Raw genomic sequence first — 25,027 nt, forward strand, 5'->3', positions numbered from 1 at the left:
TGAAAATTATACTCAGATCCCATCACAACGTGGAAGACTTATCTCAGACTCTTATCATGGAATCATACACTATCAGGGTTGGAAGGGACCTCAGGAGGTCATCTAGTCCAGTGGTTCTCAAACTTTTGTACTGGTGACCCCTTCAACATAGCAAGCCTCTGAGTGCGACCCCCTTATAAATTAAAAACTTTTTAATATATTTAACAACATTATAAATGCTGGAGGCGAAGCGGGGTTTGGGGTGGAGGCTGGCAGCTTGTGACCTCCCAGGTAATAACCTTGTGACCCCCTGAAGTGTCCCAACCCCCAGTTTGAGAACCCCTGATCTAGTTCAACCCCCTGCTCAAAGCAGGACCAATCCCCAACGAAATCATCCCAGCCAGGGTTTTGTCAAGCCGGGCCTTAAAAACCTCTAAGAATGGAAAAGGAGTACTTGTGGCACCTTAGAGACTAACAAATTTATTTGAGCACAAGCTTTTGTGAGCTACAGCTCACTTCATCGGATGTATGCAGATTCCACCACCTCCCTAGGTAACTCATTCCAGTGCTTCACCACCCTCCTAGTGAAAGAGTTTTTCCAAATATCCAACCTAAACCTCCCCCAGTTCTACACAGCTCTGCTCCAGGAAAGTGATTTCATTTTCTGCTTTAATAATTATGCCGTCCTCGTTACATGGCCACTCCAGCCACATCTGGTCTGACCCTCTGAGATTTGTGGGAATTGGCAAAAGTGTTGTTTACTTGGCCCATTGCAAGCCAGGATGCTTCTTGGGTTTGTGTTGCTTGTGGATTCTCTTATGTGTTCTGAGGTTTGAGCTGTGACATAAGGCATTTCCCACAACCAGGGTACTTGTAGGGTCTGTCTCTCATGTGTGTTGTGTCATGTGGTTGAATGTGTGAGATCTGACTGAAGCTTTTCCCACAGTCAATACCTTCATTGGGTCTTTCTCCACTGTGAAGTCTCTGCTGTGTAGTAAGGGCTGAGCTCACAGGGAAGCTTTTCCCACATTCTGGACATTAAAAGGATTTCTTCCCTGTGTGGATTATCCAGATAGAGACAAAGGCTGACCTGTGACTGAAGGTTTTCCACAGTCACGGCAGTTAAAGGGCCTCTCTCCTGTGTGGATTCTCTCATGTAATTGGAGGTGTGCGCTCTGGCTGAAGCTTTTCCCACAGATGGGGCAATTATAGGATTTATCTCTAATGTGATAGGAGGTATGTGTTCCGACAGAAGCTTTTCCCACACTCATTGCATTTCTATGGTTTCTCTCCTGTGTGGATTCTCTGATGTTGAATAAGGGCTGCTCTCTCATAGAAACTTTTCCCGCAGACAGGGCAGTTATAGGGTCTCTCTCCTGTGTGGGTTCTCTGATGTAAGAAAAGGGAATACTTCCGAGTGAAGCTTTTCCCACACCCACTGCATTTGTAGGGTTTCTCTCCCATGTGCAGTCTCTGATGTTCAATAAGAGCTGAGCTCTGATTGAAGCTTTTCCCACAGTCAGAGCAGTTATAGGGTTTCTCCCTTGTGTGGATTCTCTGATGTGATAGGAGGTATGTGTTCCGACAGAAGCTTTTCCCACACTCATTGCATTTGTAGGGTTTCTCTCCCGTGTGGATTCTCTGATGTTGAATAAGGGCTGCTCTCTCATAGAAACTTTTCCCGCAGACAGGGCAGTTATAGGGTCTCTCTCCTGTGTGGGTTCTCTGATGTAAGAGAAGGGAATACTTCCGAGTGAAGCTTTTCCCACACTCACTGCATTTGTAGGGTTTCTCTCCCATGTAGAGTCCCTGATGTTCAAAAACGGGTGAGTGCTGACCAAAGCTTTTCCCACAGCCAGAGGTGTTACAGGGTTTCTCTCCTGTGTGGATTCTCTGATGTAATAGGAGGTGTGAGTTCTGCCTGAAGTTTTTCCCACAGTCAGGGCAGATATAGGGTCTCTCTCCTGTGTGGATTCTCTGATGTGATAGAAATTGTGAATTCTCACGGAAGCTTTTCCCACACTCCAGGCATTCATAGGGTCGCTCTGTTGTGTGGGTTCTCTGATGTCTAATAAGGTGTGCCTTGTTCCTAAAGCTTTTTTCACACTCAAGACATTCATAGGGTCTCTCTCCTGTGTGGGTTCTCTGATGTGATAGAAGGGCGTTCTTCTGACGGAAGCGTCTCCTGCACTCACTACATTCATAAGGTCTCTCTCCCGTGTGGATTCTGTGATGGAGAATAAGGATTGAGCTGTTCCTGAAGCTTTTCCCACACTCAGCGCAGTTATAGGGCTTCTCTCCTGTGTGGATTCTCTGATGTGATCGAAGGTGTTTCCGACTAATGTTTTTCCCACACTCATTGCATTTGTAGGGTTTCTCCCCTTTGTGGAGTCTCTGGTGTTTAATAAGGGCTGAGCACTGACCAAAGCTTTTCCAGCAGTCAGGGCAGTTATAGGGCTTCTCTCCTGTGTGGATTCTCTGATGCTTGAAAAGGGTTGACCAGTATCTGAAGCTTTTCCCACAGTCAGGGCAGTTATAGGGTTTCTCTCCTGTGTGAGTTCTGTGATGTGATAGGAGGTTTGAGTTCCGACTGAAGCTTTTCCCACACTCATAGCATTTGTAGGGTTTCTCCCCTCTGTGGAGTCTCTGATGTTTAATAAGGAGTGAGCGCTGACCAAAGCTTTTCCCACAGTCAGGGCAGTTATAGGGCTTCTCTCCTGTGTGCAGTGTACGATGCCCACTAAGGGTTGACCTGTGTCTGTAGCTTTTCCCACAGTCTGGACACTTGTAAGGTCTTTCACACGTGTGGATTCTCTGATGTCTAATAAGCTCTGATCTGTACCGGAAGCTTTTCCCACAGTCACCGCACACGTGGGGTCTCTCTCCAGTGGGGATTCTCTGTTGAATAGTTTCCTTGACTTTCTTCACTCCTCTTCTGCTGTGAGTGGATTTAACCAGTGTCTCCTCTGAGTGGTTTCCCTGCTGACTCTCTGCGCAGCTCTGACTCTCACGGGCTTCTCCCTGCTTGGGACTCTGGGAAACGTCCCCTTCATCTCTTCCCGATACCGTCCCCTGTGGTTCCACTTGCTCAGGACCTTCCTGCTGAGGATTCTCCTCCTCGTTCTCACTCACCATCCCATCACCTGCTGGGACACAGAGAGAACCCAGACAGGAGTCAGTCCCTGTGCCAGGAGAGAGGGAACCTCAGAAAGGGGAACAGGAAAGGGGGGAACAAATCCAAATAACTGCTGGGGATATTGAACTATCAAGAGCTGAATCCTGCTCCATCCATATCCTTCTCCAGAGGAGAGAGAAAGGGATCTATCCTTCCTCCCCACCCCCAAGTATAGATGACGGCCAGGGCTGAAGGGTCAGACAGGCATGATGAAAATGCATGAGTAACGTCTGCTCAAAGGAGACAACAACTGGTTTCTGAGTTGGATGATTCCTCACCTGTGTGGGGATTGCTTGGGATTTCCCTTTCCTCACAGCCCTGGAGATCGGGGACCCATGGCTCCTCCCCTTCTTCCAGCCAGGAGATGGTGTCTGGTTTGGAAACTGGAAATCCTGGTAAGGTACAAGGAAACAAATGATCAGGTTCTTTCCATATCACTGTTACTGGTTGTACTTCCCTGGTCCGGCACTCTCAGGACCTGACCGGTGATGAACCACGGAATTTGCTGGACCAAGGGAAGTCAACATCGGCTGGCCCCTCTGCAGCCAACAGGTTCCTGGCCGCCGGGCTTCACTCCTGGCCCTGACCAGGCTCTGCAGCCATCCCCAGCTGTGGTCCCAGCCTGGGGCAGTGAGGGGCGTGGACAGGGTAAGGCTGGGACCACAGCTGGGGGTGGCTGCAGAGCCCTGGGTCAGGGCCAGGAGCGGAGCCCGGCGGCCAGTAACCTGGCAGCTGCCATGGGCGGCTGCAGAGGGGGCTGAGGGGGACCTGGGGCCAGCGGCTGGGATCCCGGGCGGCTGCAGAGGGGCTGGCGGTGGGGACCTGGGGCCACATCGGTGCTCCCAGCCGGGAACTGCCAGCACGCTCCACCTATGCCAGACAACAGATGTTGCCGGACCAGGGAGTGCTGGTTTAGAGAGGTACGACCTGTAGTACAAAATCCAGCGTCTGAGCAGCAAAACCCAGAGAGGTTCCTTCCCCTCCCCAACCCTACCCTACAGGGACTGGGCTATAAATCGTACAAAGCCCTTGATGCACTGGTCTGGAGCAAGGGTTCCTCCACTCTGCCTAGGGAATGGCCCCAACTTACTCCCCTGGGGAGCTGCGCAGTGTTGCTACCCTCTCTATGTATGGGGGGTACAACTATGTCCCCATCACTGCCACTCCCCCGCCCCCACGCACATACTCCTATCCCTCCACAATGCCAGCCAGAATGGGAGGAGATCTCTCTGGAGTGGGGACTGTCTCTCACTACGTGTCTGGGCAGCAACTGGCTCACTGGGGCTTTGGTCCTTTATTGCCGCCTCTCGCTGATGCCTAATTTAAGCTGTGAGGAAATCAAGAGAGGAACCTCCACCCCTGGCCTGGAAAGATGATCACTAGACCCCACCGCAGCGCAGCAAGGAGAGCAAAGAACGTCCTTGTGTAGTGTGTGTGATGTGGCATTTCATATGCTTTATGAAAATATGCTTATGACATGAATATGACATAACTGAAATATAGTTTATGCAAGATGGCTCTTGCAAGGTATCATTGGAAAGGTTATGATTTACTGAATATGATTATCCCATTCGTATGCATGGATCATTTTTGTAGATGAAGTTAGGATACCTGTGTATCTGTTTTTCATATTTGCTGCTTTGGGTCACTCCCACTGCTGACACTTCAGGTACAACAATGGAAAAGCCAGACAGTGCTAATGGACCATCAGCACTGACAATGAATTGTAAAAGAGCTTCCTCTTCCTTCGAATGTGTGGGTCAGCCTGTGAAGAATGGCTACAGGGGCCTTGCAGAAGCATGGGACCACATCAACGGATGCTGGAACCCATCTGGAATTCTGTACTTTTCCATGAGAAGTGGGGGGGGAGTGGGGGGGAGGGGGGAGGAGAGAGGGCAGGGTGGTCAAATTAGGAAACAAAGGACTCCTACCTTATGCAAATCTTATTTAAGGGCCAGGAGTGCGTGTGACATTGCACTCCATATGCTTTATGAAAATATGCTTAGGAATATGATTATGACATAAATGGAATATGCTCTTGTAATATATCACTGAAAAAGTTATAATGTACTGAATTTGATTTCCCTATTTGTATGCATGTATCGTTCCTATATCTGAAGTTAGAAATATGAGGTATGAACTTGTATTACTGATGTAGTCATAGCAGGTGAGGGCCGTCAATGGGGCATTAGGAACTTGATGGCTCCCATTTACCAGGACAATTAGCTGCAAATGGCCTTGTTTAACTGCAAGCCTGCCTGTATACATATGAGCCAGCCTGTGGGTAATGGAGACTGGGGTCTTGCAGGGACATGTGACCATGTCACCTGATACCAGCATCCATCTTAAACCTTGTACTTTTCCATGAGAAGCTGGTTTTTTTTTGTCAAACTGAGACAAAGAACTCCTGCCTTTTGCCAAATCTATATAAGGGGGTGGAGCAGGACAAAGGAGATGGTCAGTCATGAGAAAACCCCTGCTTACCACTTAAGATGTCTGCTGGAACTAACAAAGATTGAATCAGGGAAGGACTGGGCCCAGACTAGGAATGAGTCTAGTCTGTAAAAGAAGATTATTGAAACATCTTTGAGGGTGAGATATTACATGCCATCAGTTTCTTAGCGTAACAAGCTTAGCCTTGCGTGTTTGTTTTATTTTAATTAGTAACTTACTTTGTTCTGTCTGTTATTACTTAAAACCACTTAAATCCTACTTTTTATACTTAATAAGATCACTTTTGTTTATTAATAAACCCAGTGTAAGTAATTGTTCCCGGGAGGGGCAAACAGTTCGTGCATATCGCTCTTTCAGTGCTAAAGAGGGCAAACAATATGAATTTATACTGTATAAAATTTTATACAGCGTAAGGCAGATTTTTCTGGGGTTTAGATCCCATTGGGGCTGGGGAGCTGGGCGCTGAAGACAGGTACCTTGCTGAGCTGTTTTCAGTTTAGGTCTGCAGCTGGGGCATGGCCCAGACCCTGGGTCTGTGTTGTAGCAGGCTAGCATGTCTGGCTCAACAAGACAGGGTTCTGGAGGCCCAGTTGGCAGGGAAAACAGGCTCAGAGGTAATTTCAGCGCATCAGCTGACAGTCCCAAGATGGGCTCTTTGATCAAACCTGTCACAGTGAGGTAATCCTGGTGGTCAGTTCTCCCCTGCTACCCAACCCAAGATGACTGCTGGAAACAATTAAGATGAACATGAGGAAAGAACTGGACCCACCCTGGAAGGGCATCTGGCCTGTGAAGAAGATTATTAGAACGACATTTAGGGTGAGAACTCACACGTAACCAGTTTCTTTAGTGTATTATGCTTAGTTTGCAAGGTCCGTTTTATTTTCTTAGTAATCTGCCTTGTTCTGTCTGCTACCTCCTTAACTACTTAAAATACACCTGTTATAGTTAATAAATTTATTTCTGGTTTATAATATAACCCAGTTTATGCGATTTCTAACTGGGGGATGGGGGTGTGGGTGAGAAATTTTGCATAATCTCTTCCACACTGAGAGAAGAGGAGAATTTCATATAATGTGTGGTTTGTACTCCAAAGGGGGAGTGGACATCTGGGTGTTGTGGCAAGTCCCTTAAGCTGAACAGACTCAGAGCGGATCTCTGTCTCTCTGTGCAGCGGGGTGTGGCCCTGCCTGTGTGTGCTTGGCTGGAAGAGGCTGGGTAGACTAGCCCAGCAAGTCCAGGTAAAAGGGGGCCCAGGCTGGCAGAAGAGTCTGACTCAATGGTGTCCCGGTGTCTCAGGTGACATCCCAACCCGCCAGAGTGTGATCCTTTGGGGGGTTCACTCAGAGCAGTAGGGGGTCCCTGCGCAGCCTGGCTCAGATCCCTGCCACCTGCAGCAGGCTCACAGAGCAATGGTCTCACCCTGGCTTCCACCAGCCTGGGTACTCCCTGCAAAGGGACCCCAACAGCCCTTCCAGCCCTGAGTCTCCCCAAAACCATATCCCTGGCCGTGCCCAGGCCCTCCCACTTCACCCTCACAGACGTCATTATGCTTGTTGCATTCAAGGAGACAGAACACACACCAGCCTGGTAGTTTATCTGAATTCCCACACGTCAGTTCAATAGAACAGCACTGAGATGCTTTTCTAGTAAAACCAGAGTAAGTTTACGATGACAGAACGTAGGTTTAAGTGATTTCAAGGAAGCATGAGAGAGCTATGAAATGTTACAAACACAACATGCTTTCTAGTGACTCAAAGTTAACTGTGTCAACTTACAGTCATTGTCTAAGCAGGTTTCTCACCTCTAGTAAGTTCCCAGAGATTTCAACCCCTTTTGACTGACAGATCCCCTTTTCTCAGAAGATCAGAGCTCTGGCCTCTCGTATTCCTCAGGTAATGGATGCCAAGATAGCTCTCTGACTCTGCTCAAATCTCCCAAAGTTCATCGCCCTGTTTCCAGTGGCAGAAAGGATTCCAGGAGTTGCATCCTCCATCCCCTGCCATGATTGTTAAGTGGCATCTCCCCCACTTGGTAGTTTGATGTACTTCCATTCTTTTGAGCCTCACCTGCTTCAGTTTACACTGGAGACACAGTCAAGCTTTTGAAACAATTTTCCTTTATCTAGGACAGGCTGGCTTTATGCACTGAAATATGTTTAAAGAACATATTTCAACACACGTTTATAATTATTTATACAGCACTCCTAGGTACATCACTCACTCATATTGATCATGACCACCAGCTTGTTACCAGGTCACCTAGGATTCCTCACATGACCCCTTTCAGATACAGATTATGACAGCAGTGAGCTGCGGCAATGAGCGTGCTAGGCCTGGTGTGAGTTAGGCTACGGGGTTCCCTCTGCCGGCTGGCATTGAGGGGCTCCATGGGTCACACATGAGTCATGATGGACTAGCACCAAGGCCATACCCCCATGCTGATCAATGGTCATTCAGCCCTTCCCTATCACCCATGGGACCCTGGCTGACACCACCAGCCTGGTGCTGGCTCCCCTCACACCCTCAGCCTACTCCATACAGCACAGACCCAGAGAAGGGAACTCTGCAGGAGAAATATCCAGTCTTCTCCCACATGGGCTGAAATGCGGGGGACGCTCCGTCCCAATGAACAACTGCAAGTCCATCTGTTTAGTCTGCCAGGCACCCCTTTGAGCAAAGTACTTAAATCTCAGAGCTTGAGTCCCATTGACATTAACTGGAGTTAAGCATTTTCTGAGGTGTTTTTCTGAACAGGGAAGATTTTTTGGACGTGGGACCTGAATCCAGAGACAAGACTAACAAGTATCCAGATAACTTACACACCTGCAGGTATAGAACCAGACGTTTGACGGCCAAAAGGACCTTTATTTATTTCATTTAGTCTGACCTCCTACACAACTCAGGCCAGCTATTTCTGCGTCAAATCTGCATCATCTCGTTAACCTAGAGCAGGGGCTCTCAGCCACTTTCTTTCTGAGCCCCCCCTCAACATGCTATCAAGACTCCTCGGCCCAGCGCCACAGCAACTGAGCCAGGACTGGGGAGTAGTAAGCAAGGCTCTTCCCTAGGGCCCTGCGCCACAGGGGGCCCCACAAAGCGAAGCTGCTCAGGCTTCGACTTCTGCCCCAGGTGGCAGGGCTCAGGGCCCCGGGCTTCAGCTTTCTGTCCTGGGCCCCAGCAAGTCTAACACTGGCCCTGTTTAGCGAACCCCCTGAAACCTGTTCGCCCATTCAGCTAGACCCCAGTGTAACAAAGAGATCTCCAGGTCTGATTTACATTTCTCAAGCGACGGAAAATCCACCTGGTCCCTGAGGAAGACGTTTCAGTGGTTAATTCACATCACTGTTCTGTATTTACACTTCATCTCTAGCTTGAACTGATCAAGCTTCAGCTTCCAACCATAGCAGCTTCTTTTCCTTTTATTTGCTAGACTGAAGACCCCTGTCCTATTTCCCATGTTAACCTTTGTGTACCAGGATCAAGTCATAAGAACATATGAATGGCCATACTGGGTAAGACCAAAGGTCCATCTAGCCCAATATTCTGTCTACCAACAGTGGCCAATGCCAGGTGCCCCAGAGGGAGTGAACCTAACAGGTAATGATCTAGTGATCTCTCTCCTGCCATCCATCTCCACTCTCTGACAAACAGAGGCTAGGGACACCATTCCTTGCCCATCCTGGCTAATAGCCATTAATGGACTTAACCTCCATGAATTTATCCAGCTCTGTCTATAGTCCTAGCCTTCACAACCTCCCCAGGCAAGGAGTTCCACAGGTTGACTGTGCGCTGTGTGAAGAAGAACTTCCTTTTATTTGTTTTAAACCTGCTACCCATTAATTTCATTTGGAGACCCCTAGTTCTTATATTATGGGAACAAGCAAATAACTTTTCCTTATTCACTTTCTCCACACCACTCAAGATTTTATATACCTCCATCATATCCCCCCTTAGTCTCCTCTTTTCCAAGATGAAAAGTCCTAGCCTCTTTAATCTCTCCTCATATGGGACCTGTTCCAAACCCCTAATCATTTTAGTTGCCCTTTTCTGAACCTTTTCTAATGCCAGTGTATCTTTTTTGAGACGAGGGGACCATCATTACCACAGTATTCAAGATGTGGGCGTACTGCAGATTTATATAAGAGCAATAAGATATTCTCCATCTTATTCTCTATCCCTTTTTTAATGATTCCTAACATCCCGTTTGCTTTTTGGACTGCCGCTGTACGCTGTGTGGACGTCTTCAGAGAACTATCCACGATGACTCCAAGATCTTTCTCCTGATTTGTTGTAGCTAAATTAGGCCCCATCATATTGTATGTATAGTTGGGGTTATTTTTTCCAATGTGCATTACTTTACGTTTATCCACATTAAATTTCATTTGCCATTTTGTTACCCAATCACTTAGTTTTGTGAGATCTTTTTGAAGTTCTTCACAGTCTGTTTTGGTCTTGACTATCTTGGTCTTTGGTCTATCTTTGGTCTTGACTATTTTGAGCAGTTTAGTATCATCTGCAAACTGTGCCACCTCACTGTTTACCCCTTTCTCCAGATCATTTATGAATAAGTTGAATAGGATTGGTCCTAGGACTGACCCTTGGGGAACACCAGTAGTTACCCCTCTCCATTCTGAAAATTTACTATTTATTCCTACCCTTTTTTCCCTGTCTTTTAACCAGTTCTCAATCCATGAAAGGATCTTCCTTCTTATCCTATGACAACTTAATTTACATAAAAAGAAAAGGAGTACTTGTGGCACCTTAGAGACTAACCAATTTATTTGAACATAAGCTTTCGTGAGCTACAGCTCACTTCATCGGATGCATACTGTGGAAACTGCAGAAGACATTATATACACAGAGACCATGAAACAATACCTCCTCCCACCCCACTCTCCTGCTGGTAATAGCTTATCTAAAGTGATCACTCTCCTTACAATGTGTATGATAATCAAGTTGGGCCATTTCCAGCACAAATCCAGGTTTTCTCACCCTCCGCCCCCCCCCCCAAACTCACTCTCCTGCTGGTAATAGCCCATCCAAAGTGACCACTCTCTTTACAATGTGTATGATAATCAAGTTGGGCCATTTCAAATCCAGGTTTTCTCACCCCCACCCCCTTTTTTTTTTTTTTTTTGAAGGTCGCTATCTTACAACAAAAAAACTTCAAATCCAGACTCCAGCAAGAAACTGCTGAATTGGAATTCATTTGCAAATTGGATACTATTAATTTAGGCTTAGAATCATAGAATAGAATATCAGGGTTGGAAGGGACCCCAGAAGGTCATCTAATCCAACCCCCTGCTCGAAGCAGGAGAAGCTTAAATAGAGACTGGGAGTGGCTAAGTCATTATGCAAGGTAGCCTATTTCCCCTTGTTTTTTCCTACCCCCCCCCCCCAGACGTTCTGGTTAAACTTGGATTTATGCTGGAAATGGCCCACCTTGATTATCATACACATTGTAAGGAGAGTGGTCAGTTTGGATGAGCTATTACCAGGAGGAGAGTGAGTTTGTGTGGGGGGGGTGTGTGAGAAAACCTGGATTTGTGCTGGAAACGGTCCACCTTGATTGTAGGGAGAGTGGTCACTTTGGATGAGCTATTACCAGCAGGAGAGTGAGTCTGTGTGTGTATGGGGGTGGGGGGGTGAGAAAACCTGGATTTGTGCTGGAAATGGCCCACCTTGATTATCATGCACATTGTAGGGAGTGGTCACTTTGGATAAGCTATTACCAGCAGGAGAGTGAGTTTGTGTGTGTGTTTTTTTGGGGGGGGGTGTGTGAGAAAACCTGGATTTGTGCTGGAAATGGCCCACCTTGATTTTCATACACATTATAAGGAGAGTGGTCGCTTTGGATAAGCTATTACCAGCAGGAGAGTGAGTTTGTGTGTGTGGTTTTTGGAAAAAAAAAAAAGTGGGGGGGTGAGAAAACCTGGATTTGAAATGGCCCAACTTGATTATCATACACATTGTAAAGAGAGTGGTCACTTCGGATGGGCTATTACCAGCAGGAGAGTGAGTTTGAGGGGGGGGGGCGGAGGGTGAGAAAACCTGGATTTGTGCTGGAAATGGCCCATCTTGATTATCATACACATTGTAAGGAGAGTGATCACTTTAGATAAGCTATTACCAGCAGGAGAGTGGGGTGGGAGGAGGTATTGTTTCATGGTCTCTGTGTATATAATGTCTTCTGCAGTTTCCACAGTATGCATCCGATGAAGTGAGCTGTAGCTCACGAAAGCTCATGCTCAAATAAATTGGTTAGTCTCTAAGGTGCCACAAGTACTCCTTTTCTTTTTGCGAATACAGCCTAACACGGCTGTTACTCTGAAACCTGTTAATTTACATAAGAGCCTTTGGTGAGGGACCTTCTCAAAGGCTTTCTGGAAATCCAAGTACACTATGTCCACTGGATCCCCCTTGTTCACATGTTTGTCGACCCCCTCAAAGAACTCTAATAGATTAGTAAGACATGATCTCCCTTTACAGAAACCATGTTGTCTTTTGTGCAACAATTTATTTTCTTCTATGTGTCTGACAATTTTATTCTTTACTATTGTTTCAACTAATTTGCCCGGTACTGACGTTAGACTTACCGGTCTGTAATTGCCAGGATCACCTCTAGAGCCCTTCTTAAATATTGGCGTTACATTAGCTATCTCCCAGTCATTGGGTACAGTAGCTGATTTAAAGGACAGGTTACAAACCATAGTTAATAGTTCCGCAATTTCACATTTGAGTTCTTTCAGAACTCTTGGGCGAATGCCATCTGGTCCTTGTTACTGTTAAGTTTCTCAATTAATTCCAAAACCTCCTCTAGTGACACTTCAATCTGTGACAATTCCTCAGATTTGTCACCTACAAAAGACAGCTCATATTTGGGAATCTCCCTAACATCCTCAGCTGTGAAGACTGAAGCAAAGAATTCATTTAGTTTCTCTGCAATGACTTTATCGTCTTTAAGTGCTCCTTTTGTATCTCGATCATCCAGAGGCCCCACTGGTTGTTTAGCCGGCTTCCTGCTTCTGATGTACTTAAAAAACATTTAAAGTATTTGAAGTATAGAGAAATTTTGTCTCTGCATTTTGTCCTGAGGTGACATGTACCCAGTCAATATGGAGATAACTGAAATCCCCCACTATTATTGAGTTCTTTATTTTGATAACCTCTCTAATGTCCCTTAGCATTTCATTGTCACTATCACTGTCCTGGTCAGGTGGTCGATAATACATCCCTACTGTTATATTCTTATTAGAGCCTGGAATTACTATCCATAGCGATTCTATGGAACATGTGGATTTGTCATAACCATACAGCTAAAGATAGCCTAGAATTCCTCCTTTCCTGTAAAGGGTTAAGAAGCTCAAATAACCTGGTTGGCACCTGACCAAAAGGACCAATGGGGAAAGAAGATACTTTCAAATCTGCGGGGAGGCTTTGTTTGTGTGTCCTCTGGGGAAAGCAGAGAAGCATCAGGTCAAAAACTCCTTCTCCTATAAACCATCCTGTACAAGTCTCTGATATTACAAAAAGAGTAAGTAAATAAGGGAAGGCGCGTTAGATTACCTTTTGTTTTCAACTTGTGAATTTTCCCTTTGCTAGAGGGAGGTTTATCCCTGTTTGTTTTTTCTCTGTAACTTTGAAACTAAAGCTAGAGGGGGTTCCTCTGTGTTTTTGAATCTTTTGTTATTCTGTATAGTATTTACCATCCTGATTTTACAGAGGTGATTCTTTTACCTTTTCTTTAAATAAAATTCTTCTTTTAAGAACCTGATTGATTTTTCATTGTTCTTAAGATCCAAGGGTTTGGGTCTGTGTTCACCTGTACCAATTAGTGAGGATATTATTCTCAAGCCTCCCCAGGAAAGGGGGTGTAGGGCTTGGGGGAATAGGACTCCAAGTGCTCCTTTCCCTGATTCTTTGTCTGAATCACTTGGTGGCACCAGCATACTGTTCAAGGAGAAGGTGGAATTTGTGCCTTGGGGAAGTTTTTAACCTAAGCTGGTAAAAATAAGCTTAGGGGGTCTTTCATGTGGGTCCCCACATCTGTATCCCAGAGTTCAGAGTGGGGAAGGAACCCTGACAGGATTCATTTAAGATTTTTATTTCATTTGATTCTACATTTTCTTTCACATATAGTGCCACTCCCACCCCCGCACGACCTGTTCTGTCCTTCTGATATATTTAGTACCCCGGAATGATTGTGTCCCATTGATTTTCCTCACTCCACCAGGTTTCTGTGATGCCTATTATATCAATATCCTCCTTTAACATGAGGCACTCTAGTTCACCCATCTTATTATTTAGACTTCTAGCATTTGCGTACAAGCACTTTAAAAACTTGTCACTGTTTATTTGTCTGCTCTTTTCTGATGTGAATGTTTCTCGTCTGATCTGGCCCATACTTTATCCTCTTCCAGCCTCTCCTCCTGACCAAAACCTAGAGAATCTCTATCAATAGACTCTCTGAGAAGAGAAATCTCTGTCCGATCCACGTGTGCCTCTGCAGCGATCGGCTTTCCCCATCTCTTAGTTTAAAAACGGCTCTGCAACCTTTTTAATGTTAAGTGCCAGCAGTCTGGATCCACTTTGGTTTAGGTGGAGCCCATCTTTCCTGTATAGGCTCCCCCATCCCAAAAGTTTCCCCAGTTCCTAATAAATCTAAACCCTCCTCTCTACACCATCGTCTCACCCGCGCATTGCGACTCCGAAGCTCTGCCTGCCCACCTGGCCCTGCGCCTGGAACTGGAAGCATTTCCGAGAATGCCACCCTAGAGGTCCTGGATTTCAGTCTCTTTCCTAGCAGCCTAAATTTGGCCTCCAGGACGTCTCTCCTACCCTTCCCTACGTCATTGGTACCTACATGTACCACGACCACCGGCTCCTCCCCGCACTACACATAAGTCTATCTAGATGCCTCGAGAGATCCGCAACCTTTGCACCAGGCAGGCAAGTCACCATACGATTCTCCCGGTCATCACAAACCCAGCTATCCTTATTTCTAATGATCGAATCTCCCATTACTAACACTTGCCTTTTCCTAATGACTGGAGTTTCCTCCCCGGAGAGGTAACCTCAGTGTGAGAGGATACCTCAGCATCATCTGGAAGGAGGGTCCTCACTATGGGAAGGTTTCCCTCTGTTCCCGTTGACTGCTCTCCTTCTCTGGGTCTTTCATCTCCTCAACAGCGCAGGGGCTGTCTGACCAAAGGTGGGACAAATCTACGGTGTCCCAGAAAGCCTCATCAACATACCTCTCTGCCTCTCTTAGCTCCTCCAGTTCCTCCACCCTGGCCTCCAAAGCCTGTACGCGATCTCTGAGGGCCAGGAGCTCCTTGCACCAAATGCAGACATATGCCACCTGCACACAGGGCAGGTAATCATGCATGCTACACTGAGTGCAATAAACAGGATAGCCCCCACTCTGCTGCCGGGCTTCTGCCTGCATTTTCTCCTACAGCTACCTAGGTTAATGATAGGGTTTTTGTTTAAATCAAGAAGTTTTCATTATAGTTTAGTTAAAAGGTTTTAAAGAATGGCAAGTGTACCTCGCCCCCTTCCCACTCCCCTGCCAAACTCCCTCTCGAAACTCCCTGTTAGTGGTCCCTGGTCGCTTGCTCACTGCTTTATAGCAGTGATAGCCTCCTTGATAGCCTGGCCCCCTAACTAAGTCTCAGCCACTGAACAGAGACTTCTAGATTTCAAACCTTATTTAGAAGCTCACAGCTTCCAAATGCTGGCCACAGCACACAGTCCTTCAAATAAACAAACAAACAGACAGACAGACAAAACACAAGCTCAGCACACAGCAAGTAACCCCCAAACACAAACACACACTACAGACAGCCACTTACTCCAAGGGTCCTGTATTTGCTCCTCCTTCACGTGGAAAACTCCCTCTCGAAACTCCATTAGTGGTCCCTGTTCGCAAAACATCCCCTGGCAAAGAGTTCCATGAGTTGACTGTGCATTGTGTGAAAAAATACTTCCTTTTATTTCTTTTTAAACCTTCTGCCTATTAATTTAATTTGGTCACCCCTAGTTCTTGTGTTATGAGAAGTAGTAAACAACACTTTCTTATCTACTTTCTCTACACCAGTCATGATTTTATAGACCTCAATCATATCTCCCCTTAGCCGTCTCTTTTCCAAGCTGAAAAGCCCCGGTCTCATTAATCTCATACAGAAGCAATTCCACACCCCTAATCATTTTTGTTGCCCTTTTCTGAACCTTTTCCAATTCCAATATATCTTTTTTGAAATGGGGTGAACACCTCTGCACACAGTATTCAAGATGTGGGAGTACCATGGATTTATATAGAGGCAAGATGATATTTTCTGTCCTATTATCTATCCCCTTTCTTAATTATTCCCAGCATTCTGTTTGCTTTTTTGACTGCCGCTGCACATTGAGTGGATGATTTCAGAGATCTATCCATAATAACTCCAAGATCTCTTTCTTGAGTGGTAACAGCTAATTTCGACCCCATCATTTGATATGTATAGTTGGGATTATGCTTTCCAATGTGCATTACTTTGCATTTATCAACATTAAATTTCATCTGCCATTTTGTTGTCCAGTCACCCAGTTTTGAGAGATCCTTTTGTAGCTCTTCACAGTCTGCCTGGGTCTTAACTAGGGTGACCAGATGTCTCGATTTTATAGGGACAGTCCTGATTTTTGGGTCTTTTTCTTATATAGGCTCCTATTACCCCCTACTTCCTGTCCCAATTTTTCACCTTTGCTGACTGGTCACCCTAGTCTTAACTATCTTTACTAATTTTGTATCATCTGCAAATTTTGCCACCTTACTGTTTACCCCCTTTTCCAGATAATGTATGAACATGTTCAATAGGACTGGTCAGAACTCAACCTTCTCTTTGTTGAGATAAATAGATTGAGCTCATTAAGTCTCTCACTATAAAGTGCTCTCAGAATTTCTTTAAAAAGATGAAAATGTCTAACTCCAAAGGTGTTACATCCAACACAGGGGAACTCTATGGCAGACTTCATCTCCATAGAGAAAGAGGAACTTGAAACAGAACAACAGAAATGTAAGGCTGGCAGTGACCTCAGGAGGTCATCTAGTCCAGCCCCCCGGCACTCTCCCCCCATGCTTAATGAGGATTAAGCAAACTTCACCATTAATAACAGGTCTCTCTCAACTCCTCTTTAAAACCTCCAGTGATTCCACAACCTCCCTACACCACCTTCTCCAGTGACAATATATCCATTAGCATTAGAAAGTTTTTCCTAATATCTCACTGAAATCTCCACTGCTTCATACCTTTTTGTCCTGCCCCTTGGTGAACATATGATACAATTCATCACTCTTCTCTATTTAAAGGCCTGTTACATACTTGAGGTCTGTTATCATGTGCCCCTAAAGCCTTCTCTCTTATAGACTAAACCTGCCCAGTTCCTTCAACATTGCAAAAATTACCACAATATAAGGATTTTACCCACCACATACAGAAAAAGGAAAAAAAAATCTGTAATCGATCAACGTTTCATTAAACTCCTCTGTCGTAGCGTTATTATGAGCAAATAGCCTAAATCATGGTACACAGACATTTTGAAAAAAGAGATGTTAAAGTATATGAAAGAGTTCACTCCTTCTTTGGTGATACTGCAGAATTCCATTATTTATTTATTTTATTTGCAGTGCAATTTATTAACACCTTTCAGTTACAAAGGAGAATTTAATCCAAAGGTAATGCTCAAACATGGCAATGCAGCTCACTCCGCATTGCTCAGATTGCATTTGGTTTGTGGAAATGGAACCAACTCTAAACCAAGAATATATCTATATCTATACACACATAAACAGACACACACTTTAGAAAGGTTTCAGAGTAGCAGCCGTGTTCGTCTGTATTCACAAAAAGAAAAGGAGTACTTGTGGCACCTTAGAGACTACCAAATTTATTTGAGCATAAGCTTTTGTGAGCTACAGCTCACTTCAGTTTCACAAAGCTACAAACAACTATGTGGCAAATCTGCTGGGAGAATGAACTTATAACAGACAAATGCAAATGCGTGTGTAGAACTGTTCAATAACATTTCAGTAGATTTCCAAAAAAGCCACAATTCTGCAAAGAAGAAGGAAGGACATATTGTATAGTAAATTAACCAACAACCACCAGCTAAATGGGAAACAAAAGCATATATATATTAGAAATTGGGAATTGTAGAAAATTGATAAGGGAAGCAAAGTGACACAAAGAAAACTCTCTAGTCTGTAGAATAAAGGAGCATAAGAAGGAACTTTTAAAAGTACATTACTAGACGGAAAGGGTAGAATGATAATGCAGAAAAAAGGAGAAGGGGTCGATAAATACTAAATTAACCTGGTATCCTTTTTTGATGAGATTACATGTTTGACTGATAAATAGAGTATGTTAATGTAATACAGTTAGTGTTCATTTACTGTACTCCCAATTGGAGTTGGACAGTTCAATATAGTTAAAATCCGGTCCTCAGACATTTGACTTGGTAGCTCATGCCATTTTGATTAACAAATCTAGAAAAAACAAAATTAACAAAACTAGAATGATACAAAACAAATGTGGCACACATTAAAGGGGCTAACTGATAGGTCTAAATATGTAATTGCAAACAAAGGTTGTGCTCACAATTAAAGAAGGGTGCTGAAAAATTAGAGAGAGGCCTCAAAGAAGAGCCACAAGAATTATAAAAGTATCGGAAAACGGCCTATAAAGGAGCTCAACCCATCTAGCCTATCAAAAAAAAAAGATTAAGGGGTGACTTGATAACAATCTAAAAGTCCCTACACAGGGAACAGAAATTAAAACAATAGATCGTGCTTCATTCCAGCAGAGAAAAGTACAACAAGAGCCAATGGCTGGAAGTAAAAGCTAGAGATATTAAAATTTGAAATAAGTTGTAAAGTTCACGGTGAGGCTAACTGACCATTGGACAAAACTTACCCACGGCTCTGGTGGTTTCTCCATCACTGAAAATTTTTATATCAAGAATGGAGTTTTATTCCAAAAGAATCACCTTGTTTAAACAGGAATTAATTCAGGTAACTCCTATTGACCTGTGTAACAGAGGAGGCCAGACAAGATTATCACAATGATCCGATTAGGCCTTAAAAACTATGAAACTATAAAGCAGGTTATCTAGTCCTCTAATCATTCTTGTAGCTTGTTTCTAAACCCGTGCTAATTTATCAACATCCTTTCTGCAGTGTGAACACGAGGACTAGACGCAGTTCCCACTAATGGTCTAATTAATGCCATATGACAAACTAATGAGGTGCCCCTCATTACTGCTACTTCATAGTCATAGAATCATAGAATCATAGAATATCAGGGTTGGAAGGGACCCCAGAAGGTCATCTAGTCCAACCCCCTGCTCGAAGCAGGACCAATTCCCAGTTAAATCATCCCAGCCAGGGCTTTGTCAAGCCTGACCTTAAAAACCTCTAAGGAAGGAGATTCTACCACCTCCCTAGGTAACGCATTCCAGTGTTTCACCACCCTCCTAGTGAAAAAGTTTTTCCTAATATCCAATCTAAACCTCCCCCATTGCAACTTGAGACCATTACTCCTCGTTCTGTCATCTGCTACCATTGAGAACAGTCTAGAGCCATCCTCTTTGGAACCCCCTTTCAGGTAGTTGAAAGCAGCTATCAAATCCCCCCTCATTCTTCTCTTCTGCAGACTAAACAATCCCAGCTCCCTCAACCTCTCCTCATAAGTCATGTGCTCTAGACCCCTAATCATTTTTGTTGCCCTTCGCTGGACTCTCTCCAATTTATCCACATCCTTCTTGTAGTGTGGGGCCCAAAACTGGACACAGTACTCCAGATGAGGCCTCACCAGTGTCGAATAGAGGGGAACGATCACGTCCCTCGATCTGCTCGCTATGCCCCTACTTATACATCCCAAAATGCCATTGGCCTTCTTGGCAACAAGGGCACACTGTTGACTCATATCCAGCTTCTCGTCCACTATCACCCCTAGGTCCTTTTCCGCAGAACTGCTGCCTAGCCATTCGGTCCCTAGTCTGTAGCGGTGCATTGGATTCTTCCATCCTAAGTGCAGGACCCTGCACTTATCCTTATTGAACCTCATCAGATTTCTTTTGGCCCAATCCTCCAATTTGTCTAGGTCCTTCTGTATCCTATCCCTCCCCTCCAGCGTATCTACCACTCCTCCCAGTTTAGTATCATCCGCAAATTTGCTGAGAGTGCAATCCACACCATCGTCCAGATCATTTATGAAGATATTGAACAAAACCGGCCCCAGGACCGACCCCTGGGGCACTCCACTTGACACCGGCTGCCAACTAGACATGGAGCCATTGATCACTACCCGTTGAGCCCGACAATCTAGCCAGCTTTCTACCCACCTTATAGTGCATTCATCCAGCCCATACTTCCTTAACTTGCTGACAAGAATACTGTGGGAGACCGTGTCAAAAGCTTTGCTAAAGTCAAGAAACAATACATCCACTGCTTTCCCTTCATCCACAGAACCAGTAATCTCATCATAAAAGGCGATTAGATTAGTCAGGCATGACCTTCCCTTGGTGAATCCATGCTGACTGTTCCTGATCACTTTCCTCTCATGTAAGTGCTTCAGGATTGATTCTTTGAGGACCTGCTCCATGATTTTTCCAGGGACTGAGGTGAGGCTGACTGGCCTGTAGTTCCCAGGATCCTCCTTCTTCCCTTTTTTAAAGATTGGCACTACATTAGCCTTTTTCCAGTCATCCGGGACTTCCCCCGTTCGCCACGAGTTTTCAAAGATAAGTCCTCTGTTTAGCTTCCCCAGGATCACATTAACTCTCTTAGCTACAGCATCACACTGGATGCTCATATTCAGATGGCTTCCACCACAACCTTTTGGCCCTTTCCAGAGCCACTGATTCCCAAAAGCTCCCCGTAGCAGGGGACAGAGACACTGTCTGACATGGTGATAAACCAGGCTCATGGTGCTGGAGACAGTGACAACTGCACAGATAATTCCTCAGACACAGCAGCACAAAACCTCCCCTCAGGTCTATCCAGCTCATTTCCTTCCAGGAAATCTCTGCTCCCACAGTGCAGCCAGCTACACCCTGGACTGGGCCCGGATGTCAAACGCCAGAACTGCCCTTTATTGCCACTCGAGCTACTCTGTGCACCACAGCCCCAGACTCCAACGCAGACACAAAGCCCTGTAAATCTGTTCAGTTCCCACCATGCTTCACTGCTGGAAATTCGTGAACCTCAAACAATGGCAGCATTGACTGAATGCAAACTCCACACAGCCACAAGGAGCAAAAGAATTAGCCAGGCATGACAATCAGTTCCCCACCGCTGCTGTCGACCGTCTGGCGCTGCGGAGCCCCTCCATACAGACCTCTGCAGCCCCTAAAGCGGGGAGGGAGAACAGAAGAGCATTGACGACGGGGAACCCCAGCAGAGACAGAAAGTTTGGCACAAGGAATTCTTGTTACCCTTTGCCGCTGCAGGAGGGAAAGAGAGTATTAATTACAGCAGCAGCTGGAATCCCAAGGGCCCCTTCGTGCTGTCAGTGGTACTTCTCTGTCTGTCCTTGTACCTTTAGCACAGGGTCTGAGCACTACGAGACACCAGACAGCGATCTCTGGCACAGAGGGGGCTGGAGCCGGAGATCGCCCACAGCCCACACTTGCAGCTGAGACCCCAAGGCAGAGCGAGACGCCTCCCTGCAGATGGGATTTAGGCGTTTCTTTCAGAGAGAGGGGCAGGGCTGCGCAAACACCCCTCTGTTGGGCATCTCTAGCTGGCGAGGTTAGGGGAGGAGCCACCTAGGCTGCTGGCTGTTGTGAATCCCATCCAGATGTGCCATCCCATCCAGATGTGCCATCTCTCCTCACTACAGGGAGCGCAGGCACATAATGCAGGCTTTGTGAGTCCCAGCAGCTAGACCTGGCAACACTCAGTGTCACCACAGCTAAGTTTCTCTCTGAATCTAGCCCCAGGTTACTAGCATAAGGTCAGGCACGATGTCAGGGGCAGAGCAGGGAATTGAACTTGGGTCTCCAGAGCGTCAGGTCAGTGCCCCAACCACTGGGTCACCCTTCCTCTGACAGCAGGCCCCCAACATTCACACAGTGAGACACAGTCCCTGCCCCAAAGGGCTTTCGCTGTCAAGAGACGAGCCAGACAAAGGGCAGAGTCTCCACTTCACAGAGGAGAAACTGAGGCCCAGAGAGATCACAGCTGGGACTTTCAAAGCAGCATAAGGGGAGAGGTGTGCAAGTCACCTCCCTCTGGGCCCTCTGAAACCAGCCTAAGTGACTGCCAAGAGCCCAGACAGGGAGTCTGTGGCACGACCAGGGATCTACCCCTGTCTCCTGAGTCCCAGCCCGGTTCCTGACACAGGAGAGCAGCCTTCCTCTTTTGTGTCTGTGCAGAGAACAGCCCCCACAATTCTTCTGCATCACTCTGGTCGCACACCTCGCTGCTTGTGCAGACCAAGCTCACTGCACACACCGGGGACTCCTTCCACCCCGTCACCCCCTTCCAGGGTGTGTGTTGTGTGCCCCATTCCCTCCCTCTCCCATAGCAGGGCTCCTCATTCTACTCTATGTGTCCCCATTTCCCCCTCTCCCCATCCCCCCTGCCCCCTATTCCCTATACGCCATCTCTCCCCTCCAGTGTGCCCTTCATCTCCCCCCACTCTCAAGTCATCTCTCCCCTGTCAGGGATTCTCTGTGCCCCCTATTACCCCTCCCCCTAACTCCCATTCCCCTCCACCTACCACTTGCCTTCCTGCATCTGTCCCCATCCCTCACCCCCAAATAAATTTCCATTTCTCCCCACAATAATCAGCTTATGGCCACTGACGTACAGAACATTCCCTGACCCAGGGACAGTATCTTACACAAAGGGGCTGCAAATTACATGGCCTGATCCCCCTGAATTCCGGGGGACCAGTGAAGATTTCTGCACAGAATCTGACCCAGATGCTTCTCACACCCAGAGGACAGGAATCCTTACCCAGCGAGGTCACGGCCTCATAGTTCTCCTGCATGACGACCCTGTACAGGGCTCTCTGACCCGGGTCCAGCAGGGCCCATTCCTCCTCCGTGAAACACACAGCCACCTCCTGGAAGGTCACCGGGTCCGCCGCAGCCATCTCCCTTCCCGCGCACCTGGCAGGATGGGACCATCACCAGCGGAAACGGGGACGTGATTCTGCAGCCTGGCAGGGTGAGAAGGGAAACCGGAGGTTTCAGAAGGGGCTTGTGTCCAGTGAAACCCTCCATTTCTCCCCGACTCTTCCCCTGCGGACGGACGGTCCAGACTCCGCGGTTCTACGGAAACGGCTCAGTTAAGACTTATGAATAAGTGCTGAACCTGCCGGAGCGGGGTCCGGGTCTGAGAGCCCAGCCTGTCCCGCCCCGGGGTCCGGGTCTGAGAGCCCGGCTTGTCCCGCCCCGGGAGGCTCGTGGTAAAATGCAGAGCCGACGGCACTAACGTTGCTGGGACGGAAAAGAGATTTTTTAATTAGAAAAATATTACCCCCCCTCCCAAACCACTGCTCTGTTGTACGTGCCTCCCACCTTCCAAGCACGCCTCCCGGGACAGAGGAGTCCAGCCCGAAGGATGCACACCGGGCTGCCTGCCACCGGAGATGCAGCTGGGGACCTGGACGGGGGGAGAAGCCCATTCAACACGCCCCTGCAGACGGAAACGCTGCAGCGGACACTGGCCCGGCAGGGACGGAGCAGGACCGAGGAGCCGCTCCGGGCGACCCCGGGCAGCGCGTCCCCCCAGCAGCGGGGACCGGGCAGAGGCAGGACCTGGCTTTTCCTCTCCCTGCCCCCAGGCCAGGCACTGCCCCGGGGAACCTCCCCCCCCCCCATGGCTCCCGCTGCCTCCGCCCCTCACCTGCGGGCTCCGGGTGGGGGCTGGGGCGGGCAGAACCCGGGGCTGGGTCCCCCCGGCCGGGCCCGGGGGGGGGGGTCTGTGCCGGGCTCTCCCCGCACCCCCCGCGGGGACCAGCAGCGGCTCCGCCCGGCTGTGAACCCAGCCCACAATGGAGGCAGCCGCGGGCTCCGTGTCCCGTGGAAACGGGTCCCTGGGCAGGAAGTGAATCGGATTCACTGCCGCGTTCAGCCCGGCCCCGCAACCCCGCCGCTGCTGCTGGCCCCGCCCGTGCCACGCAACCCCCGCGCTGCTGGCCCGGCCCAGGCCCGTCTCCTCGCGGGGACCCCCCGCGCCCCCCAAAGGTGAGCGAGACTCGGCCCCCGCCTGCCGCGGGGAGAAACCCGTCTGCCGGGGGGGCGGGTTATGGGGCCCCCGGGGGGGGGGCGGCGGCGGCGGCGGGTTATGGGGCCCCGGGGCGGACCCCTCCGCAGGCTCTGGTTAAACTGCCCCACGGCTAGGGCCCTGACTTGGACTTCGGGAGAGGGCTGCTGGGGTCTGAGCTCCGCTCCAGCCTGGGTGCGACGCTAGGACATTCACTGGGCCCGGAGCCACAGAGATATTTCGGCTCCTATGAGGGTGGCCAGGTAGCAAGTGAGAAAAATCGGGACAGAGTGTGTGTGCGAGGGGCGTAATAGGCACCTGTATTAGAAAAAGCCCTGAATATCGGGACTGTCCCTATAAAATCCCACCGTCCGGACACCCTATTGTCCCCTGATTTCAGTGGGTGATTAGATATTTTTGTGGACCTGGGCAGGCTGAAGACCTGTTTTTTTAAATGCGACTGAGCCCCGCTCGGCTCTTGGAGAGAGGTTCCTAAATCCTGGGTGTAGGGAGGCGGCACCGCCCCCTGCCTGGGGGTCTCACCTGCAAACCCTGGCTTGGCCTTCGGGCCTGTGCCGTGTTAGCAAGGAAGAGGCGGCGTTTAGCCCAAGGGTCAGAGCGCTCAGCTGGGGTATAAAGCAGCCCTCTTGCGCGTCCCTTCTCCACCGAATGTAGCCTTATTGGGAGCATTGCAATTAAAGGCATAAATATAGCGTTTATGCCATTTTCTGAGAAAAAATGTATGGATTCTGTACATTTAGTGCAATTCTAAATCAAGTCCAGCAGACAGGTGTTCCTTGTCTTAATGGCAGAAGAATACATTGCTAACATGCATTCTTAGCAAAAACGAATTTTAATGCAGTCCGTGCATTTCTAAATAGTCATTAAATAATTTACAAAACCTTAGGGCAGGTCTACACGTAAAACCCTGCTTTGGCACAGCTGCACCAATGCAGTACTTTAATGTAAAGACGTTCTACGCGGAAGGGAGAGAGCTTTCCCATTGGCATAGTGAATCCACCTCTGGGAGAGGAGAAGGGAGACCCTCCCACTGGCCTCGCATTGGCTACTCTAGGGGTTAGGTTGATATAACGATGTCCTTCGGGGTGTGGATTGATGTAAGTCTGTATTATAGTCCACACCTTAGTAACAGCAGAATAAAGA

The 25,027-nt window shown here is 47.5% G+C and overlaps 1 protein-coding gene across 1 annotated transcript; it reads right to left on the reverse strand.

The window, feature by feature from the left end:
- Positions 1-435: 435 nt before the first annotated feature.
- Positions 436-23,542, reverse strand: LOC141996276 (uncharacterized). Its single transcript, XM_074968263.1, has 4 exons — positions 23,504-23,542; positions 22,610-22,814; positions 3,433-3,546; positions 436-3,161 (listed from the first exon to the last, which is right to left on the reverse strand). Exons 2-4 carry the CDS (start codon positions 22,746-22,748, stop codon positions 1,258-1,260), a joined length of 2,157 nt encoding a protein of 718 aa, XP_074824364.1. The 5' UTR covers positions 22,749-22,814; positions 23,504-23,542; the 3' UTR covers positions 436-1,257.
- Between the last annotated feature and the right edge of the window lie 1,485 nt (positions 23,543-25,027).

Source organism: Natator depressus, chromosome 11 (assembly GCF_965152275.1).
Source record: "Natator depressus isolate rNatDep1 chromosome 11, rNatDep2.hap1, whole genome shotgun sequence".
Lineage (NCBI taxonomy): Eukaryota > Metazoa > Chordata > Testudines > Cheloniidae > Natator > Natator depressus.